Source organism: Lepeophtheirus salmonis, chromosome 12 (genome assembly GCF_016086655.4).
Source record: "Lepeophtheirus salmonis chromosome 12, UVic_Lsal_1.4, whole genome shotgun sequence".
Lineage (NCBI taxonomy): Eukaryota > Metazoa > Arthropoda > Copepoda > Siphonostomatoida > Caligidae > Lepeophtheirus > Lepeophtheirus salmonis.
In genome coordinates, this window is record NC_052142.2 from 6,773,774 (window position 1) to 6,794,997 (window position 21,224).

A 21,224-nucleotide genomic window follows, 5' to 3' on the forward strand; every position below is an offset into this window, starting at 1 on the left:
GAACAATTCAATTAAGACAAGGGCAGAATCATGTACAAAATGTATGGAAATTCTACTCAGTCAACCGAAACCTCCTTATTATAATAAAACGATCGCAAGTCAATCTTTGGAGCAAAAATGTCTCAATAATAAACCTAAACATCAAATAAATTTCAAAAAGGGGAAGAAAGTATGTTTGCAAAATGAGAAATCTTAGAGATAGAAACAAAAGACAGTTATGAAATTGAAGCATAGGCATGGAAATTCTTATGAGGACAAAATGGAACACGAAACTGCTTAATTTTGACAAAAAGAATCGTCACATGAGCATCGTTGATGAACTGTTGACAGACGTCAATCATGATCCTAATTTGCTCAAAAGCCCAATAACTGTTGACAAATCATAGGTATATGGCTATGAAAAAAAAAAAAAAAGATACTAGAGAGACTTATTGAAGGACATATAGCAAAAAATCGCCTAACACGCAAAATACTAATAACCATTATGCCTCTCAGAAAACAAAGTAAAAATATTATAAAGCTTTAAGTAATAAAAATATATACTTTTCGAATTTACTAACATAAAAAAAAACAAGCATGCCAAAGATATGTTGACCGCAAAATTTGGAAACTAAGCTTACTCAACACTAAATAAGAAAATAAAAAAATACAGAAAAATTGAATCAAAACCGACCATATCTTTTTAATGCTTTTTGTTTAACCTAAAAAGATCCTTACTTCAAAGAGTTTAAATATATTAATAGATCATGAAAATCACAGTGTATATAGTTTGTAACTAAATAGAAGCAAAAATGTAATTTTTTAGTAGTTGTAGATTCAATAATTGATTCACGTTATAGCTCACCTTCCATAACGTAGACAATACTTCCAACATCTCCTTCTTTAATTATCAAAGAACCTTGAGAATATTTCATAACATACATGCAATCAACTATTTCCTGAATTTGGCCCAACTCAAGATTTTTCATAAAATCATTTTCCATTATAGCAGATTTAATTAATTCTTTGGACCTAAAAACAAAAAAATGTTATTGAAAGTTGGAATAATCGTTCAAGAAAATTAACATTACGAAAAGTAATATTATCAATATAAAATTAGTAAATTTATTAATCTATCAATTTCCAGTATACAATGGTCTATATCTATATTATTGGAATCACCGAACACATTTGTAATATTTTTATAATGCCTTTGAAAAAACAAAAACATTAAATTTAACAGATGAAACGACTAACTGAATTAATTTGGTTGAACTAGGAATTCCAAAAATAAGTGCGATCATTTTCACTTTTATATCATTTATTCACTAGTGTAGATAAATATGTTATGTAAACTTTATTTATAAAGAGATTATTTTATCATTGTTTTATAAATATGACGGCATTAGCCTTTTTCAAATCACAAAGCTAGTGAAGCAAGTATCCATGGTTTTACAAATTTTAGGATACATTTGATATTTTGAAAAAATTTGGACTCATTCAGATGAATGGCTGTGTATTTAACGGTGTTTTGTTTCACCTCTTTTTAAAAGTGATTTCATTTTTGGAAAAAAAATTTATAAATGAATAGTGTGGCTAAAAGTAATCACAAAACGTTGAACATAACCGTATGTTATCAATTTTTAAATTAACATCACAAAACCAAGGCACCATTTCTTTTAACATTCAATGAATTAAAACGTCCTTTTTTTAATAATGATAAACCTTATTGTTATAACTATATTTCAAGAAAGTTTCATTATGGATAAATTTGTATTTTTTAAATTGTTTTATTACAAAAGTGTAAGTAATACTTCCGACTTCCCAACTGACATGATTTTTGTGTTAACACTGCATGTAAAGAAGGGCTCTTTATTACATTTCTAGTTCTCTCTTACTTTCCCTTCCTAATGCACATACTTTTCTTGGGTTTTTAAACCTCCCTATTCAAAAATAAAATAGTTGAACATTTACAAAACGATTTCTTCTCACAAGATATTCCATATTAATGTAGAAATATGTAAATTATAAGTAAAGTGGCATAAAATATGACTTAAGCGCGTGCGAGATTTTTTTCTAGTTGGTAATCTGAAGAGTGTCTTTTTATTTTACAAAGACATTATCATTATTCTTTCATTCTTGAAGAGATAACATCTCACGTCAAGCTACCTTATCCACAAATTCTGTCAATTAAGCTTGGACCCGTTCAACCTTTTCACATTCACTCGTTCATTTTCTCAAAAAATTCCGTTTGTCTATTACTTTTTCACTATTTTTTCATCCATCGTTCATTTTTGAACTGTGCAAAAAAAATTCAAGAATGAATTTTGTAGCAACAGTAAAAACGCCTGTTGGGGTTTGTCAAATTTTATGTATATATATGAATAAGGTATTAAATTTTTCCATAATAAAACCCTTACTATAATTATTTATAATAAAATATAGTCAAATCTCGTCTAAGCAGCCATATATGATGTAGTAATTTAAAATGATTACAAAATAAGAAACCTGGATCAAGAGGTCATCTACACCAAGTAATCGCTTTTTCAGTGTATTAATTCAACTTTAACACACAACTCTAGCAATAAAAATCTAGTTCATCAGCGTCGAAGATGGTACCTACAAAAATATACAAAGCTATTTTGATACATTTTTTTTTCTTGATGATATATCAAATAAATGATCAAGTACATACTTTATTTATATTTACACATTTAGACACATGATTTATTCAGTTCAAAATATTTCATTTTTCAAGTAAATTTATTCTCAAATATGTATATTTATATTTTCTTATAATATCATAGATATAAATAATTTTTAATTGCTTATTGTAAAATTTAAAAAAATGCTTATGACTTTTGGTAAGTATTTTCTTGTTCGGGTTGGGTAGATCTTTCCATGGTCTTCCAAGACTTGTAGAAGACATTTAATTTGTGTCTAGTGATTTGTTATTACCCCACTATATTCTGTAATGAACCCAACACCTCTTTCAGCGAGATCATTGCATAAGTGGAGCGAAAGATGTTTTTCTGATGCCTCCATGTCGTCTTCCCTACCATGCCAAAGTGCTGAGTCAACTGAGGCAGCTCCAAAATTTCCATAATGTGTTTTGAATTCCTTCTGATAAAGTCTTCAATATTTTTATGTATAAAAACATTAGTTAAGTTTTTAGCCTTCTTTGCTTAACTTTGAGAGAGCTAAGAATTTTTTTATTTTTGTAGCTAAACTCTATCATTGAAGAAAGCAAGTCCAACGAGTTCCTTTGACAAATACCATAAATGTTTGGTAAATTTGCATAAGGCAGATTTACATATATGTCTATTATTTGAATAATATTCGATCAACAACTTCGTTCGACTGAGGTCGTTTAAAGGGTTATTGGAGGCCTGAGAGGCATCGCCCCATGTTTTGATATATACTAATAAAAACACAAACATCACGTAATCCTCGTTTTTCCTCTAGTCAATTTGAATTATAGTCAAAATATCCTAATCTTGAGACTATATGCCCCTTTATAATTAGTACTGATATGCAGTGTTCAAATAACATCTTCCTTACTGCAGAATGTTGAGGTTAGCAACATAGAACCGTGTAAAATGAATCAAAATTATCCTTTTCACTCTGCTTCTTTCCCACTAGAATTTCCTTGATGCACTTCCATTGACATGCCATGCTCCATCTTATCCAACATTTTAAGATAGCACAATGACTTATTAACTATTTTCTTCTTTTTTTCATTCTGATTACCAAATAAGAATGCTCCAACACATAATAAACCCTTAAAGCCATCCAATTCAAAATTCATAATCTATGTGTTCCACTAACTGAGGTGGAGATTTTATAAGTATTTTCATCTCTAAACTTATTTTCTAGTATCATTATCTGTGTGATTAAATACTTTTAACATTTCCTTACCATTTCACAGCGTTGTTCTCTTCTTTTGATGGATTCTTCTTGAACTCGTTTTTCCTCTACCATCAAGACCAGTCGATTTTCTTCTCCCACATCACAATTCGTTGACATGTTTTAATCTTTTGGCTAAATCGATATTCAATATCCTACCTCAAGCCCTTAGAGCAAACTAATCCTTTCATTCAAAACATTAATAAACATTTATATATTGTATAATTCTTATTTACATGTTGATATTAATACTTGATATCACATCACTTACCATCCATTTGTTTAAGAATGGCTTATAAGAGTGCCTTTTTTCCAATGAAAAAAGAGACTAACAAATCGAAGTAATCACTATAAATAAAGTATACTATACAGGAATTGGAATGAGAGAATTAAAGTGAACTTGATGTGTAATTGTCCGTAGGTAATGTATAGTACGAAATCTGCTTGATACATTGAATTAAAACCACTTACCAAGGTGTTGGATAGGTAAGTTGTTTGTTATATATATTATGGACACTGAAATATTATTAAATCAAGTATTTTATTAAGGTATTACGATTAAAGTTGAATTTAGGAGGAATGTATTCATGACTTTTAATGGGTAGCAGTGGACGGAAGAAGATAACTCTCTCACTATTCCTCACGGTCTCTTTAAATCGAATACTCTGTCTCTTGATGGCACTTCTCAGATATTACTTCTTACATTGGTATTCGGAGTAGAAGATGATTCCAGACAAGATCAGAGGCAACTGATGCATTTTTGACCCAATGGACAAATATTTGTCGCAACAGATATTGATGTTAAGAGGCAATAGTAAAATGAACTATCCCTCCATTAAGGGAGGATTTCCAGTGAGTAAGACATGCTAACCTTGTCATAAGGGGCACGATCCCTAAGCATAAAGATTAAAGTAGTAAAATGAGAAACCCTCTATTCTGGGTCCTTTTTTGGATTATTCGGCCTCAATATCAAATTCATCACTCCTCAGTTATCATAGGAGTAAACAACAATTCCATAAAAGATTTGGAGTGACTGATTAATTATAAAATGAGATTAGAAGTCACTATAGCAAGCATTTACATTAAATTTTCTCTCCATAGTGAATTATACTCCCATTAAAGGAGATAAGAAGCAAGGGGAGATACAAAAAACTTCCTCCATAGGGACAAGATCCCTGAATATCAAGTATAAAGTAAGAAGCATGCTAATAGGATATTCAACAGAAAAGATAGGATTTTAAAGGAGTAATGTGGGATACAGATTCAATATACGAATGCACAGTCGAAAATATCAATCAATATCACATATAAACCCGAACTACAGCGCCACTCTTCCCTATCATAGTCATAATATATTTTTAAACAACAAGGTTTTGTGGGGATTCACATTCATAATTGGTATGATATAAATGGTCAAAAGAATATTCCTTTTAGAATAAGTAATGTAGAAAAGCCCCTACGCATGGATAAGTCTGGGGAATTTATTTCCTTTAATAATGTAATTCATCCCTAAGACAGATTAAATTCCGTTTGAGTGGCAGCACTTATGTGAAGGAAGTTTTTTTAATAACTGTATCAACTGCTAAATTATAGTTTTCTTCTGCGTAATATATTTGATGAACTGATGGTATTAAAATATAGGTGATGTAGGAATGATGTTTGACTTCCACAACGCTATTTAATATTGACGTCATGGTACATGAGAAGTTGTATGTTTTGTCCAAATCAGTCTTTCTTGCCCAGTGGTCGGTACGATGCATCAAATTGAAAATTCTAACTAGCCCGATTACATGATGGTCTACATTGTATTTCTATTAACCTTGCCACTGAGTAGATAAGAGTTAAAAAAGTTATTTTGGAATCGTGGAAGATTCAATTCTTGTAGCTATTATTCTGTCAAAGTTATCTTTCAGATCTTTGATTTAAAATAACTGAATTTTGTGCACATTTAATTATTCATAATCTATAAACCGAGATATCTGCTAGATTATAATTCAATTGTCAATTTATATTAAAGCAAATCAAACTAATCTTCAAAAAAATGAGTTATTGTTCCGTACGACGATGCAAGATAAGAACTGAGTCAATATTTCAAAAAATTCAAGGAAAAGTTTATATTTTCAGAATCACCTTTAAACTAAAAGAAGCCACAAGAAGAAGAAAATTGATATCAAATTTTAAACAACTTTGTAGTAAGAATTTTTTTTCCAAGAAAATCACCAAAGGCAAAAAAGTATATAAAACTTGATGATGCTCCAACCATAACCTCTGATTTAAAACCGGAAGTAAAATGACAATAAAAATAATTATAAACATAGTTCTATAAGTGTAGGTTTTTCCAATAAGAGGTATTATTGTGATATTCAAGGAAAAATTGCGATTTGAGATAAATGATCGAATGTTTATTTCAACGTAAAGAAAAAGATATGCCTTTAATAATGGAAAACAATATCAGCCAAATGGCCACCACAGCTACGCTTACCGGACCCTATCCTTTTCATAGTATTTGCCATCACCAAATCGCGAAGTGGCTTTTGTATACCCTCAAAAGCTTCACGAATTCCATCATTGAGGTCTTGAATCGACACTGAGCTATTGGCGTAGTACTTATCTTTCATGTCGCCCCAAAAGAAGAAGTTAAATTACAAGATCTCAGTTGCCCATTGCGATTACGTCTTCGAGAGATAACACGGGCCAAAAACTTTTCCTGTAAAGGAACAATGGTTTCGTTACTTGTGTAGCACGTAGCACTATCTTGTTAAAAGTAAACGTTTTCCAGATCAATACCATCCAATTTTGGAATTTCTGGAATGCCCAATTCCAAATAACGACGAGGAATGGACAAGCCTGGGTATTCTGGGTATACACTTTGGGCTACAGCAACAATGTTCTCAGTTGTTCTTGAGCGACGTGCACGGTTTTTATTCTTCACATCAATAAACTGTCCAAAAAGCTGGAATTTTTCGACCATTTTCTATATTACGGTCCAACAAGGTGCTTCACGACAACCCAAAAATGTTTAATTTTTACGAACCGTCTCTGCCAGGTTTTGCCAATTTCATAGTGAATTTTAATAGTTTCAATGGGTTGTTGAGGTATGTATCGTTCCATTTTTATTAACGGCATAGTTTGTTCCTGTCAAATGGAAACAAATAAGACCTTCAAAAGTAATATGTACTGAAATAGCGGGCTTTGGAAAATAACACCTCTTGTTCGAAAACACTTTATTAAAATTACATTGGAGTTAATCATATGACAAAATATTTTTTTTATTATGTTGAGTTAAATCAAGCATTCCTTAAGTTGATCATGTGTATGACAAGGTATTTTTTGGACAAATAGTAATAGCCCAAAGATTGATAAGTTGAGAGTATAAAAATTGAAATATCTGGCCTCGTCTGAGGAATAATTTTTTTTTAAGAAACTGGTTTTTTTTCGTTAAATAATTAAATATTTTTCTTACTATTAATTACAATAATTATGTTATTATAGTAATAAAATATACTCTTCATTTAGGACCACAGAAATATTTAACTCTCTTCTCTTACAATCTAATCTTTATGATGGTTAAATTTTAATTTATTTTAGCTCGCGATCCATGATGTGACTGTATAATGTTTTAATATAAATGTCATATAGATACATTAAATAGTGATGAATTCAAGTAAAAAAAAAAATATTGCCAATTCCGTCCTCCCACGAACCCAAATGTCAAATGCATTATGCAACAAAATCAAGATCTTAGAGCGCCCGAACACTGAAACCTACATTTATTCTTGTTATTTAAGCCGTAGAACACAAATATGAACATTAAAACGGATATCGGCATGGCCTTTACTGCCTTTTTTTTATTAAAAAATCCAGTTTCTAGAGTATAACGACGAAGAAAAACATTGAATCGTTTGTTATGATTTTTACTTAATAATTAATAATAATTTAAAATTAGAGGGATTAAAACAAGTTTATAGATGCTTCATATTCAAAATAATTGATTAATCAAACTCATAAGCGATTAATTTTTTCCCAAAATATTATTGTAATCTATATTCACGCAAACTAACCAGCTTATTATATTTAAATTTCTTAACAAATAGTAAAAACTAAATTGACCAAAAATTAATCAAAATCGACCTCTTTTAATTATACATATTATATCTGCTAGCCCCATACAGTGCGGACAATCGTAGGGAATTCAATCTGTCGTAGCGATAAATTATATTATAAAGGAAATAATTACCTACGCTTATCCCTACAAAGGAATTTCTTATTTTTACTTTTTCTTTAGTAACTAGGAATGTGAGTCCCCACGAAACATTGTAGTGTAAAAATACGTTTAGAGTATGACAATGAAAGGGAAGAGTTTAAATTGTGTTGCTCGGAAGTTCTGGTTTATCAGTTTATTCTCTTACTTTTAACTTGATGATCAGGGATCTTGTGCTTTTGAGGAAGATCTTTGGCTCACTCCTTAGCTTTTATCTTCATTAGCGGAAGGAAAATTCATTATGGAAATACAGTTTAACATAAAGGTACATGATAGTGACTTCTAATCTTGTAGATCATCGGCTCAGGAATGTATCAGCAGCTCTAGACCTTTTAATGATAGAGAGCAAAAATAATCATTTAAAAATCTAGGAAGACATATAAATAGTTCTCATCCTCCAGCTACTTTATTGGAATTCCTGAATTTATTACTCCTGAAGTCATCTAAACTTTGTATTCTACCTTAAGAAATACGTTTGATAGATCTGAGTGCTTGAGTGTCATCGATATACATAACAAAACAATTACTCATCTCTAACACATTCCATTTATAAGGCTGAATTCGTTCTACACAGTCCAATTACACATACAGTACAATTCAATTCCTTAATAGATATTACTTCAATTTGGAATCTTTCGTCATGGAAAAAAGTGGAAAACGATATTAGACTTTGAAGGTCATTACTAAACAAACGAATGGAATGTAGTACTCTTTTTCGTATTCAAGAAGGTGATCATTGTATTTTCATGATTAGTCATTTAGAACTTTCTGAAATTGTCTTAAGACGAATGAATTACATTATTATTGTCAAATTGAATTTATTTTTATTTAAAACACACACAAACGAGTAATGAGGGTATTAATTATCTAAATCATACATAAATTGTGACAGAATCCTCAAGTTTAAGACTCCTGTCACTGAGATTGAAGATACCAATAGAAATTTTTAAATAATTGTAAAAAAATTGCAAAGATCATCAGATAGGACTTCAAAAGTTGAGATAAATAAACAATTGAGTTGTACTTATACACTTATTACTTCATGTTTTTGTTTCTTTAATTGCAATATTTGATCTTAGGAGGCTTAGCTAGAATAAATAATATTTATATAATATAATATAAATGTACTTAAAAATAATATTTTTGTACTGGACCGTTTTCATGTGAATTTTAATAAAACCCATTAAAGTATACTTATAATATTTTGTAAAGAGTAAAATAAAAATTTAAAAAATAATCAATAAACGTATGATGACTCTTCTTCCATAATGTATTTACTCTCATATTCACTGAGGTTATAGACAATATATATTTGACAACAATAGAAAAAGTAACGTAAATTGGAGCGTATTAATTTGGTCGAATAGCTAAGTCTTGCAAAGATTTTCTTTCGACTAGTTTCAGCAGTTACAATTTCTTTGGGTTTTTTTTTCTGTTGTCAAGTCTTGAATAAGCTTGGAACATACTTTGAAATTCTTATCATACGGAACAACGAACATATCCTTCTTAACATTAACAGTGATCTAGATTTCCATTAGTACTAGAGAAAATTATAACAGGGAGTAAAATGTAAGAAAGTCTTCATTTATATTTTCAAATGACCGTTACTTAGAAGATTTTTTTGACAATTTGTGCAGGAACGTTTGATATCAATGACACAGTCCTTATGAATAAAAGCTTGCTAAGTTTGAATGATGGCTTCATATTCACTAGATATCCTAACAGACGTAGTTGCTTTGGAAGTAGTTTTTTGAAATTTCCGTTTCTGAGTGAAGAGAGATTTCGAAGACTTGGAAATCTGTGAACGGCAAAGGCGGGAAATAACTTTTTTGAAGTTTATTTTCCTTTATTTATCTAGTTTTTTTTAAATTTTTAATTCCCCTCATTTGCTAATAATATCCCAGACGAAGTCACCATACTATAAGTGAAGTGAACAAACTCTTAAAGGGGCTTTGTCTAATAATAATTCTTAGCCCGGAACTGTAAGTATTTGTCCTGACAGAAAAAATGAGGTTATATGGAGAGATTCGTTGATTCAATTTCATAACCAGAATACAAAATAGGGACAAAAAATTTTTTTGGCATGATGAGAAACGACCTTGACAGAGATCATATTGAAGAATAAATACCAATACTTTCAATCTCCTCCCTCGATCCTCTTAATGATAATTCAAACTGAAATTATATATGCAGCTCAGCGGGTTTTTTTAAATTTTAGTTATTTTGTTTATATACGTCAATTATAAACCAACACATTTATGACGTAATGTATGCTGATTATGAGCTTAGGGAAAAGGAAGGAGTTTTAGTGGGACCCCTAAGTCCAAAACCCTATCTATTTAACCTTTTTTTAAAGTGAGATATTAATTGGATGTAGTTTTAATAGATTTTTTATCAAAATCAGATTATACAATATATGAGATTTTTAATTTCAAAAAATATGATCAAGGTCAATAATACTTTTTTATAATTAACAAAAAATTGGAGTTGTTATTTTGTATCGTAACGCAATACCTTTCAAATGATCTATTATATCCATCCATCTGATGAGTGGTTTACAAACTACACTTCAAAATGCAAGGGTCTTCAAGACGATTTTTGATCAATTTCATCATAAAAAGGACTCAGAACTGATCTGATTTTCCCAAAGGTTAATTGACACACTAAATTTGATTCAAATCCTATGAAATTTTAAAAAAAGTGTAAGTTTTCATTCGAATGATCCCATATATATTAAATTAAGATCCAATGGTTATTAGATATTTTAAAAAAAAATCATTTATTATAGAAAAGAGAGTTCACTGAAGTACATAAGTACTCCTTTAGCATGTATATCTTCTTCCTTTTTAATAATATTATTATCTGAAGATAAAATTTGGACTAAGACAACCAAATACTATTATATTTATGTTGTAACTTTAAACTTTATAAAGTGAAGCCAAATAATGATAAGGGATAAATTATGCGTGTTATGATGTTCCATTAAAAAGTTTTTGTCCCACATTGATATAAAGAAGTATGGATTACAAAAGAGAAAATATTTTTATGCATGTTATACACAGTCTTCATAACATGCCTTTCTTATTTTAATAAATATGAAAACAACAAAAGAAAATATAATAAAAATACTTATAAATGACTAAAATACAGTTGCATCTAGTTACAAGATAACTAATAATAGTTAAAAATAAAAATAAATAGGTGATGTCATTTTTTTCATAATACTTACAAGCGTTTTGTATGAAAAAAGGATGCAAGTCTCCCCTTATATAGTCCCAGACTTAATATATTCACTCCCTGGAATATACTATGCAGGGATGAGTGAATATATATTCTTTTTAAGAGATGTTTCATTCTTCAAATTTAGCAAACTTTATATTTTATTTTTTGTGAAAATAAAATATCTTTTTATTACCCTATGATGCTAGCAGGTCATCCAGGCTATGAAAAAAACAGAGGATATATTATTTTCATATAAGTTCTCATCGAATCTCAAGGATAAATATTAATAGATAAAAGTAATTAAAAACAATTTAGGCCCAATTAGACTTATCCTTTATACGCCTAAAAACCTCTTCTCAATTCTTTAAAATATTTTACAGACGTAAGCGCCCTCTCTCCCATATCAGAAATCTTATATATATAATTGTTTCATGCATAAGAAACTTCTGTAAATAAATTCGGAAAAATGATATCTGCCAAAAATTAATTATTATATGTAAATAAGGAAAACCATCAATCTTTATTTGCTGCCGCCACTACTCTGTAAAGAGATGTGTAAGAGTTCATAAATAAAATTTTCAAAGAAGAATACAAATTTTCCAACAATTTCCGTTAAAATACAAATATAATTTCTGGGGAAATGTACACTGTATTCACGATAACATTTGTAGAAATTTGAAAAAATGTTAAGCAAATTTATAATCGAAAAACTTGGATAAGATATATCGTACTACTGATAAAAGAGAAATATCAAAATGTATTGATACATTGTAAATATTCATTACTGCTTACATGAAAAATAACTACTATTATTTAATAAAATCGTTTTTTTTTAATTATAAAAATACAAATAATTAATTTATAAAATATTTTAGATTTTTATTGTAATAATGAAGCAGTTCCTTTTCAAATTCAATTATTTACTTCTTTAAAAATTGGTTTATTAAAATGTGAGAACTCGATTTTATAAGACTTCGCAGAAGCTATACCCTTAAAAGTTTAAGTAATTTTATTAAAATAGGATAAAATAAAATTGGTTTAACATACTTATTTAGACAGTAGTGCATTATACAGGTCTAGGGCTCAAAAGTGTATTTTTTTTTAAATAGTAAGGCTAACACAAAGAGTGTAATAATACAATTTGCGTAAAATATTAAAAAAAAACAAAAAACATTTTTGTAAAATTCAATATTTAAAAAAATATATAATCATTATAATTATATACCTCAAAAGTAATTATTTAAGTATTTATTCAGATTAACCCTTAGTTAAGTTTACAAATCATGATTTTTTTTTAAGTAAGATGATTTTATGAATGGAATAATAACAAACACAAAATCCTCAATTTTAGCAAATTAATCATTGCAAGTTAAGACTTTTTCAAACTCCCCTTAGGTTAATGATCCGTCTATAAGTGTAAAAAGAGAAATTCATTAATTTATTATTTTTATATTATCTTCAAAGTTCTTGATCCAAAACGATATATACTCTTCTTTATCTTCATGAATGAGTTTTTGGTTACATAACAAACTGATTCTGAGGGTTGAAATTCTTTGACATTAACATCTAAATGAGGATCAGAGCAAGTAGAAACTCACCTAGGAAATTTGTTCGAAGAAACAAGAAAACGGTGGTAAGGAGATGATTTGGTGGATTCCTCTAGGCAAACAAAACTTTTTCATGAATCCATGAGATAGATTCCCAAATAAAAAGTGTTTGGTTGAATAATTAATTAAACCCCTCATCTGATAAAATCTTACCAACGTAGAAATACTAAAGTTGATTGTTTATGTCAACCTATATCATTTCTAAAAATGCTTGCACACTCAATCTAAAGAACTTTTTTAAAGTAATAATAACTAAACAGAGTAAGACTATCTTAAAAAATTGAGTTAAGATACTATAGGGCATGACTAAACTAAAAAAAAAAAATATTGTCCTCAAGGGGGTGTGACAGTGTCTAGCTTGTTTTAAAAAAATGGCACATGATGAGGAAAATATTCACAGAAGCATCTAAGTGAATAACATATATCTGTATTTTATATTAGATATAATATTATACAGAGAGTTGTATTATTTTGATGCAAGACGGCGACAATCTGTCGCTTAGTTTTAGACTAATAAAAGGGAACTATGTACATGCCCCATTTATGAATGCACCTAAATAATGATGTGAGAGCCCGTTTGATTGTATAATTGGTTAGGGCAGATGATGCAGAAATTGATTTTTTAAACAGTTAATCTTTTTTTTTTTTTTAAGTTTTTTTTTTTAATGTTTTAAGAATGAAATTTTGATCTTTTTTTTTTTTCTTCAATAAAATATTTTTAATAATAATTTTGTAATAATGTTGAATGTTTTGTTTCTACAAATAACGTATTTAATACCAAATAATACCTACGGATATCACGGTGTTACCTCGACAACACAAAAATACCCTATGTATTTAGTAGTCAGCTGTCGATTCTTTCGTCTCACTTGTTACATCATGGCTATTTCATAATGTGTTACTTAGGATTAATGAACGAAGTAATAAGTTATGAATTATGATATACTTAAGCTCCGTTTCCAAAATGACAGGAATATGATTTCTTGCTGTTCCCCGTAGTCGTTGTATATATATATGTATATATTGGCCATTTTATTATTTTTATGAATAAATATATAGAAATACAAATGTATAGCTACGCTTATGATATATTACTAAGCGTTATTATCATAAAGCATTGAATAAAATACTATGAAGGATTTTAATATTATGAAATATATATATATATATGTAATTTATTTTTAAAATCGTGGAGAATTAATAACAATTATCGTCTGGTATTACTTAAGATATAAATAGCAGTTGGTATGATTGACTTATTAGGCTAACCACAAGATGATTTTGGGCTTTTTTCTTTTTCTTTTTAGAAGAAAGATTACGTGATATATTACAGGTAACGACGTGTTATATATATCAATTCAAAGTCTATTTAAAATAAGATTAATAAAGTAAAATTAATGGGAAAACTTTTAATTAGAAGAGTCATCTATTTAACAACTATATTTTTTTTTCTCTCAATAAGTTGATTATTTAATTTCTAAAAATTTATTTTATAACATTGAATTAGAATATATATTCTAGTAGTAATAATCAGTATTTCATTAAAATGTCTGTGATACAGACTGTAAAGTATTTTTATCTTTTCAAGGCTTCTAAACAATAACTTAATACACTTCAAACTATCAAAAAAAGGTTTAATTTTATATTTAATTTCCTAATTATTATTAACATTCCACAGAATATAATTGAAATTCTAAGAGTAATCTTTTAAATTGTACAAAAAATCATGCTTACATTATTATGAAAATATAAGTCTTAAAATTTTGTACGTTATCATACCACAAAAATATAGAAAAATAGAAAAAAATATTAAAATTAGTTTATATATGTATATATAATACGCGTTTAAAATTATTTACCATAAAAATTAAGCTCCATTACATATAACTTTAATGAAAATTTTCAAACAGTTTTAAAAAATCAAATTGATTGACAAATTATGCTCAATTTCTTTATAAAATATTCTAAGATATACGTTAAGATGGGCAAAATATATCTACATAAAAATATTTACCAAAGAGAAGAAATTATAATTAGTTTACTTTTAAATACTTTAACCAGGATGATATGAAATATATAGATATTATAAAAAGTATAAATAATACGCCACAAGAAAAATATGTATTATAAATCATAGCCAAGAATGTTTTGCCTCTTTGTCGTTAGTTACATACAAAATGAACAAATCATTTATATTCAACATTGAATGTAAAAGATATGCCTACGTATCCATTACAATAATTAGAATTAGATTGTAAATTATTAGATTAGTAAACCTAATGTGTTAATAGTGAATACTTAATAATTAAATAGATAAGAAATTATATGTTTTTAAAGTTTTATTTTAGAAGATAAAAAATATGATATCAAGGTCATAAGCAATGAGATAGTGTATTCTATCGATAACTATTTTTTTTTCAATTACCTGTCTGACTTTTTAACTTGTGGAAAAGAAGTATTCGTAATATCCGTTATACTTTGTAGACATTGAGGTTCAGCGGAAATACCTAAGCCCCTCTGAACTCTTCTAACTCTTCCCACATCGCTCTGGGACTGGGAACCGCTTATCAAAATCGATTGAAACTTATCCAACTTAGATTTTAATTCCATATTTTCGATTTCTAATTCTTTAATTCGGACATTTTTTTCTTGAATTATATCTTCATAACACATCGTGGAGCCCATATTACAACTTATTATGGCAGAGATGATAACCTCGTGTAGCTGTAAATGAGCAACCTTAACGACAACCTATAGTGTCGACTGAAAGACTGATACAATAAACATCAATAATTGGCATTAAAGGTGAAAAATAAGAATATAAAGAGAGGGTCCGTTTTTATGTACTGATAACTTATTCATCTACTACACGCTTTATTTAACCTCTAATATAAACATACCTCTCGTCATGTTTCAATTGCTGTGTATCGAACTAAGAAAAATGTTGTGTTCTACTAAAAAGTTCATTTTTCAATTTAAATTTTCTTATATTTATATTAATTTCGGGTTTAATAAAGACTATTCATGAATTATAAATTGAAGTAACCTTAATTTTAAAATATACTGCTCTTGAGCAATTCACGATTAAATTTATATCTAATTTTCAGTTGAAATAAGTTTAAAATAAGTTAAAAAAAATTGTCGTCAATTATCAAGTGTAAATATTAATGCATCTAATGAATAGAACCCCCAACTTGTAGTTTTCCTTTGGAGGCAAAAATGATTATCATCTAGGATGAACGTTTTAACAACACAGTGAAAATAAAACCGTGGACTCTATCATTATTTACAAATGGAAGTACCAGACCTTGTTCTAAATTATTTCTCAAACTATAACACAAAGTCTTATTCTACGCTTTTTTTTTTTTATTCATCCTGTTTTTAAATTGAAAATTTTCACTTTTTAAATTTCTAAGAATAATTATTCCCAAGTTTAAATGTAAGCAATTGTTTAAAAATTATAACTATTTTATAGAAAATTAAAATAATATTTAATATAAAATTCTAGAAAATTATTCAAAATTGCAAAGAAAGATACTAAAAGGCTTCTTTAGAAATAATATTTTTAGTTCTTCCGTCTTGTGTTGAGATATATAAACCCTTTTCACTACCAACTCTTGAGCATCCAACGTTTAACTGAACATGAGAAAAATATGAATATTTCAAGGGTGTTTAAAGGTTGTATATATATAGATTTTTTTTTTTTTTTTTTTTTGGGAGGGGGGCTTTGTTTCTTTAAAAAAATGTAATTTTGCGATATTTTTTTTCAACATTCCTCAACTCATTCTCACTTCAGAAATACTACTGGAAGTGAGAATGAGTAGTGGGGCGCGCTTAAACATTAAGCAGGCCTCAATGTTGCCCACGGGCCTCGAATTGGATATCCCTGGAGACTGAATGTCTCTTTTCATTTCTAACCACACAATTTGTCGTCTTGTTGGAACGCATAATGGTTCGCTTAGTCAATGCAATGCAAAATATAAATTCGAACTCAGTACAAAACGAAAACTGCAGACAAGTAGGGAATTTAAATATTTCAAATATAATAAGTAATTACTTTATTTGAATTTTGTACGAAGAGCGGAATTATCATTATTTATTACAGGGTATGACCTCATTATGAGATTGAAATCGTAAACAATATTAAGATTATTTGAATGTTTGTCGGTACACCCCTATCAATAATAGGATCACCAAAAAAAATTCATTTAAAAGAAAAACATGAAATATTTTTCTATGTTATTCTTTGATCTTGATTTGGCAGAATCAATAACAACACTTTTATAATCATAATAGCCCTTTCACATCACTTTTATTCACCGTACTTCAATTTTTTGATTGTCTATAGCTGGATACATTGAATGGTTGACGCACAATTTATCACGCATTTATTGTTCCGTCTTGTTATCATTATTCTGATGTAGTAATTTTTTAATTTAAAAAAAATATATATAAGAAGAGAAATACAATAATAAAATAGGAGAAATTAGTAATGCTAAATGAGTGCGTAAGGACTTCAATGAACCAACCATATTAGTTGTGATGAAAATTAAATATCCCACCGGTTTGTTAAAAAAAAGAAAATGAAAATTAACGTTGTAACCTTGACAATTTGAAGAATGTTTGGGAGGAGAGCAGCTTAGCTGTCATGATGTTTTACTAGATTAGCTATGAGCAGGCCTGACAGAGTTGGGAAGGAAGTAGACACAAATGTGACAAATCCAACCGTGTATATGAGAAGAACATAGGCAAGAGTTACTTCAACGTATAACCTTACCCCATTACTGCCCAGCACTTCTAGAAGAACGTAAATATATGTTAAGTTTATATGGCTATGATGGTGCATCCTTTACATCTACAATGTACTGAATTGTCTTATCCAGTTAATAAAGGCTTTTCCTTTGGTTTGGGTTTGAGATCTTATTTTGAGTAAACAATTCAGTAGTTGCTTCACAGCACGCGTACGAAGTCAAAGAAGTTTTGAAACTTCAAATATCATGAACTGTGCAACATCCATTCGTAAATGTTAATTATTATTTACTATTTTATAATTGCTTCCAACTTTATCTATAGACTTTCAGCTTCTATTTATTTTATAAAACCTTTTCCATACAATGAATTATTTAACATAAAATTGCTCTAAACACCTTTCACGTTCCTCAGAGTACGCCGGGAATGTACATACATAATAACATCAAATATTTGCATAAAGGGGAAGCAGATTACTATAATTATCACATTATTATATAATTATTATGATTAATTGATTTGAGTGTCTTTCTTTGCTCCAAAAGGAATAATTTCACCATAAATAAACTTTTATCCATGAAATTGAGGAAAAAATGGATTCTGAAGGAGGTCCTAGATTTACTTGAAGAAGAGGGCATCGATGAACCTTTAGACTAAGTGACATTTGGTCCAGTTGAGGGCAATAAGGAAACTGATATTGATGATGAGGATGAGGAGAAAGTTGGTCCCTTCTGTTTTGAACTTTCTCTTAACACTCACACACATTTTTTCTCTTAATTGACACATATATAACTGAAATCATTTTCAAAAGAAACACGAAATCTCATCACAACTTAAACATACATATTAGTGATTCATCGAACAACTATAAAGTCCATAATTCAACATGTCCTTTAAAAAACACACACACATAAGCTTAGATGTTGACTCCATATTAGTCTGATCTTCAGAAGTTTGTGATAACAGCGATTCAGAGGAAATTATGTCCCCTGTTGGAAGACCCCCTTGGGGAGCACTGCCGGTCTGATGACTTAAGGGAGCACTGACAGTATCATGACTATATGGAGTACGGACAATCTGATGATCTTGAGAAGCGTTTACCAGTTGATGTTTCAGATTTGGCGATGTTGGAGAACAATGCGGGTTCACATTACACTTATTTTATCGCAAGCCACACTGAAATCTTTCATTTAGTATCCAATAAGATCTGGGAACTCGTCTTTGTATTGCACGACGATGCCCACCCTCTATTCCTTCGTTCCATCTTCCAAAAGCCATATAAGTTGACCTAGGGAATATTCATCTTCACATTTTGGTTGCCTTAAGTGGGCCATTCTTTTCTTTATTAGCTTGATCCGTTGTTCATCTGTCAGAATGGATGGAGAGCACATAAATTCTAGTCGAGTGTTCCCCTTTCTTCCAAAAAAACAGCTCAGCAGGACTGAATAACATCTCACAAATGGTTGTGTCATGATAAGTGTTGATGGCACATGTGATTTCAACCTTGTTTTGACTTCTTTATGATCTGCTTGATATTATATTGCCCTTTCAACTCTTCCCATTGATTGATGATAATGAGGACTGGACGTCTGATGAGCAATCTCCATTGCATTAAAAATTCTGCAATCCTGAGGATTTAAAGCAGGGCCCTTTATCAGAGTAGATCTCCTTTCTGTCAATCCAAATTTGTGAAAATTGATGTCTAGGGCCTCAACCGCGGCCTCAGTTGATGCATTCTTCAGGACATCATTTGTTATATATCCAGAACAGAAGTTAATTGTCACTAATGTATTCTTACCATCTAATTTCATCAGTTCAGCCCCCCGCAATTGCAAAGACTTAGACGCCGAGACTTATCTTTCAAGATGATGTGGTTTTTTGTTGGCATGAATATCACATTCATTGTATCTATCAATGATAGTTTGAAAAAATTTCCGAATATTGGCAAGTTAACTGTGTGTCTAACCCAATGAAGAGTATCATGATGTGCATGATGTAGACACTCCAATGTTCCACGTCTTGAAGCAGTTAGGATGACAACTCTATTTCATTTGATAACCAAACAATCTAATATTGACAATTCATCTTTAAAACACCAGTAATCTCTCAGTTTTATAGGTATATCTTGTATATTTTTTGGGCATACTATTGAGATATATTTTAATAAAAGTAGAAGGATAGAATCCGCTTGAGTGTCTGACTGAAGTAAGAAAGATAAAAACATGGTGACTTTCAATATTAATTAAACACTTTCTGAATGGTTATATGGTTTCATAATCCGGTAATCAACCAAAGGGATAATGTCGGAGGGGTACTAACCACAGAACCAAGTCCACTGGATCTCTAACGAAGCATTCACTCTGTTTAAGCTCTAGTGGAGAGAAGCGGTGTGCATTCTTGGAACATCTTGCTTAAAAAAAGAGAAGGTTAAAATTAATGATCTGCTTATATGTGCCGGTGCTAAAGCAGAACAGGTTATAGAGGCCAGCACCAGTGAGAATCCCGACCTTGAGGTGTCCACGGTGAAATAGCTGCTATATTAGCTTGCTGTAAGTCTCATTTATGAAACTTCGTTTAGAGAAGCTAGAGAGGCACTTTACTCTATGAAACAATCATCAGAGGAAAATAGAACAACCTACTTGTCAAGAATTGTGGAACTAAACAAACAGGGCAGTTCCCTGCAAATGCGGATTTACTCATCATGGCTAAGTTGTTCCATGGATGGATGGGGGAAGCAGATGGTGAAGGGGGAAGAAGTTAAAGTCAAAGAATGTCTTGAAATTCAACCCAAGTGTGAAGCAGTAGGACGCTACAATGAAACTCTCTGCACATGATGAGCCAATATCCAAATTATATGCCGGTTACGCAGGGAATCCAACTCGAAGATCACAACAAAATGGAGATAAAATAAGTAAGCCAAGGAATATCAATCAACGACAATGTTTTAATTGTAAAAAGGAGTTTCATGTAAGGGTGGATTGTCCAGCCAAGGATGCGTATGGCGGTACTGAATAAGAATGGTCATTTTCAACAGGCTTGTATCAAAAAGGAAAACTCTCAACGCATAAGCAATATATTAGATGCTAGGAATTATGATGAGGACAGCAAAGGCTTAGTTCTTCACTCTATATACTTACAGTCCATTCAGAGCGATATTCGGTTGAATGAAGTACGGGCTTCAATATAATTATTACCTCAAATAATTGGATATATGAAAAGTTTTAAGCGGATCTTGAAGTGGAGACGAGCACAATGATTTCGTCTATACCAATATCAATGTTAAAATCATTAAGAATGTCACAAGAGAAGCTTTCGGCGAGTAAAATAAAATTCAAGACTTAAATAATCTCAGATTAATCGAAATCATGGTTGCACGTAATGGAAAACAACTTAAGGATAGATTTGACATCACCAAATCAGGACAGGAGATTCTGCTTGGAATTACATTAGGTAAAAAGTTTGAGCTTATCAAGTATACCCCCTCCTTTGTCCTAAGAAAA

At 29.9% G+C, this 21,224-nt stretch overlaps 1 protein-coding gene and 2 long non-coding RNA genes across 6 annotated transcripts in view; all 3 read right to left on the minus strand.

Moving 5' to 3' along the window:
• Positions 1-16,613, minus strand: part of for (cGMP-dependent protein kinase for) — a 66,981-nt gene extending 50,368 nt beyond the window's left edge. For 2 of the 4 annotated variants that reach the window (XR_011782424.1, XR_011782425.1), the window contains exons 1-2: positions 15,401-15,823; positions 845-1,011 (exon numbers count right to left, since the gene is read on the minus strand). Coding sequence is in view for 2 of the 4 variants with exons in the window: in XM_040721972.2 (XP_040577906.1) it covers positions 845-1,011; positions 15,401-15,660 (427 nt within the window). In the remaining 2 variants the exon portion in view is untranslated. Of the gene's footprint in view, positions 1-844; positions 1,012-6,367; positions 7,021-15,400 lie in introns of all 4 variants that reach the window. The other 2 variants (XM_071891937.1, XM_040721972.2) reach the window with 2 other exon arrangements.
• On the minus strand, positions 3,703-5,748 carry LOC121126669 (uncharacterized). Its single transcript, XR_005867068.2, has 2 exons — positions 3,898-5,748; positions 3,703-3,838 (listed from the first exon to the last, which is right to left on the minus strand). It is a non-coding gene; the product is annotated as an uncharacterized lncRNA (long non-coding RNA).
• LOC121126666 (uncharacterized) lies at positions 9,399-9,944 on the minus strand. Its single transcript, XR_005867065.2, has 2 exons — positions 9,755-9,944; positions 9,399-9,686 (listed from the first exon to the last, which is right to left on the minus strand). It is a non-coding gene; the product is annotated as an uncharacterized lncRNA (long non-coding RNA).
• Positions 16,614-21,224: the final 4,611 nt, after the last annotated feature.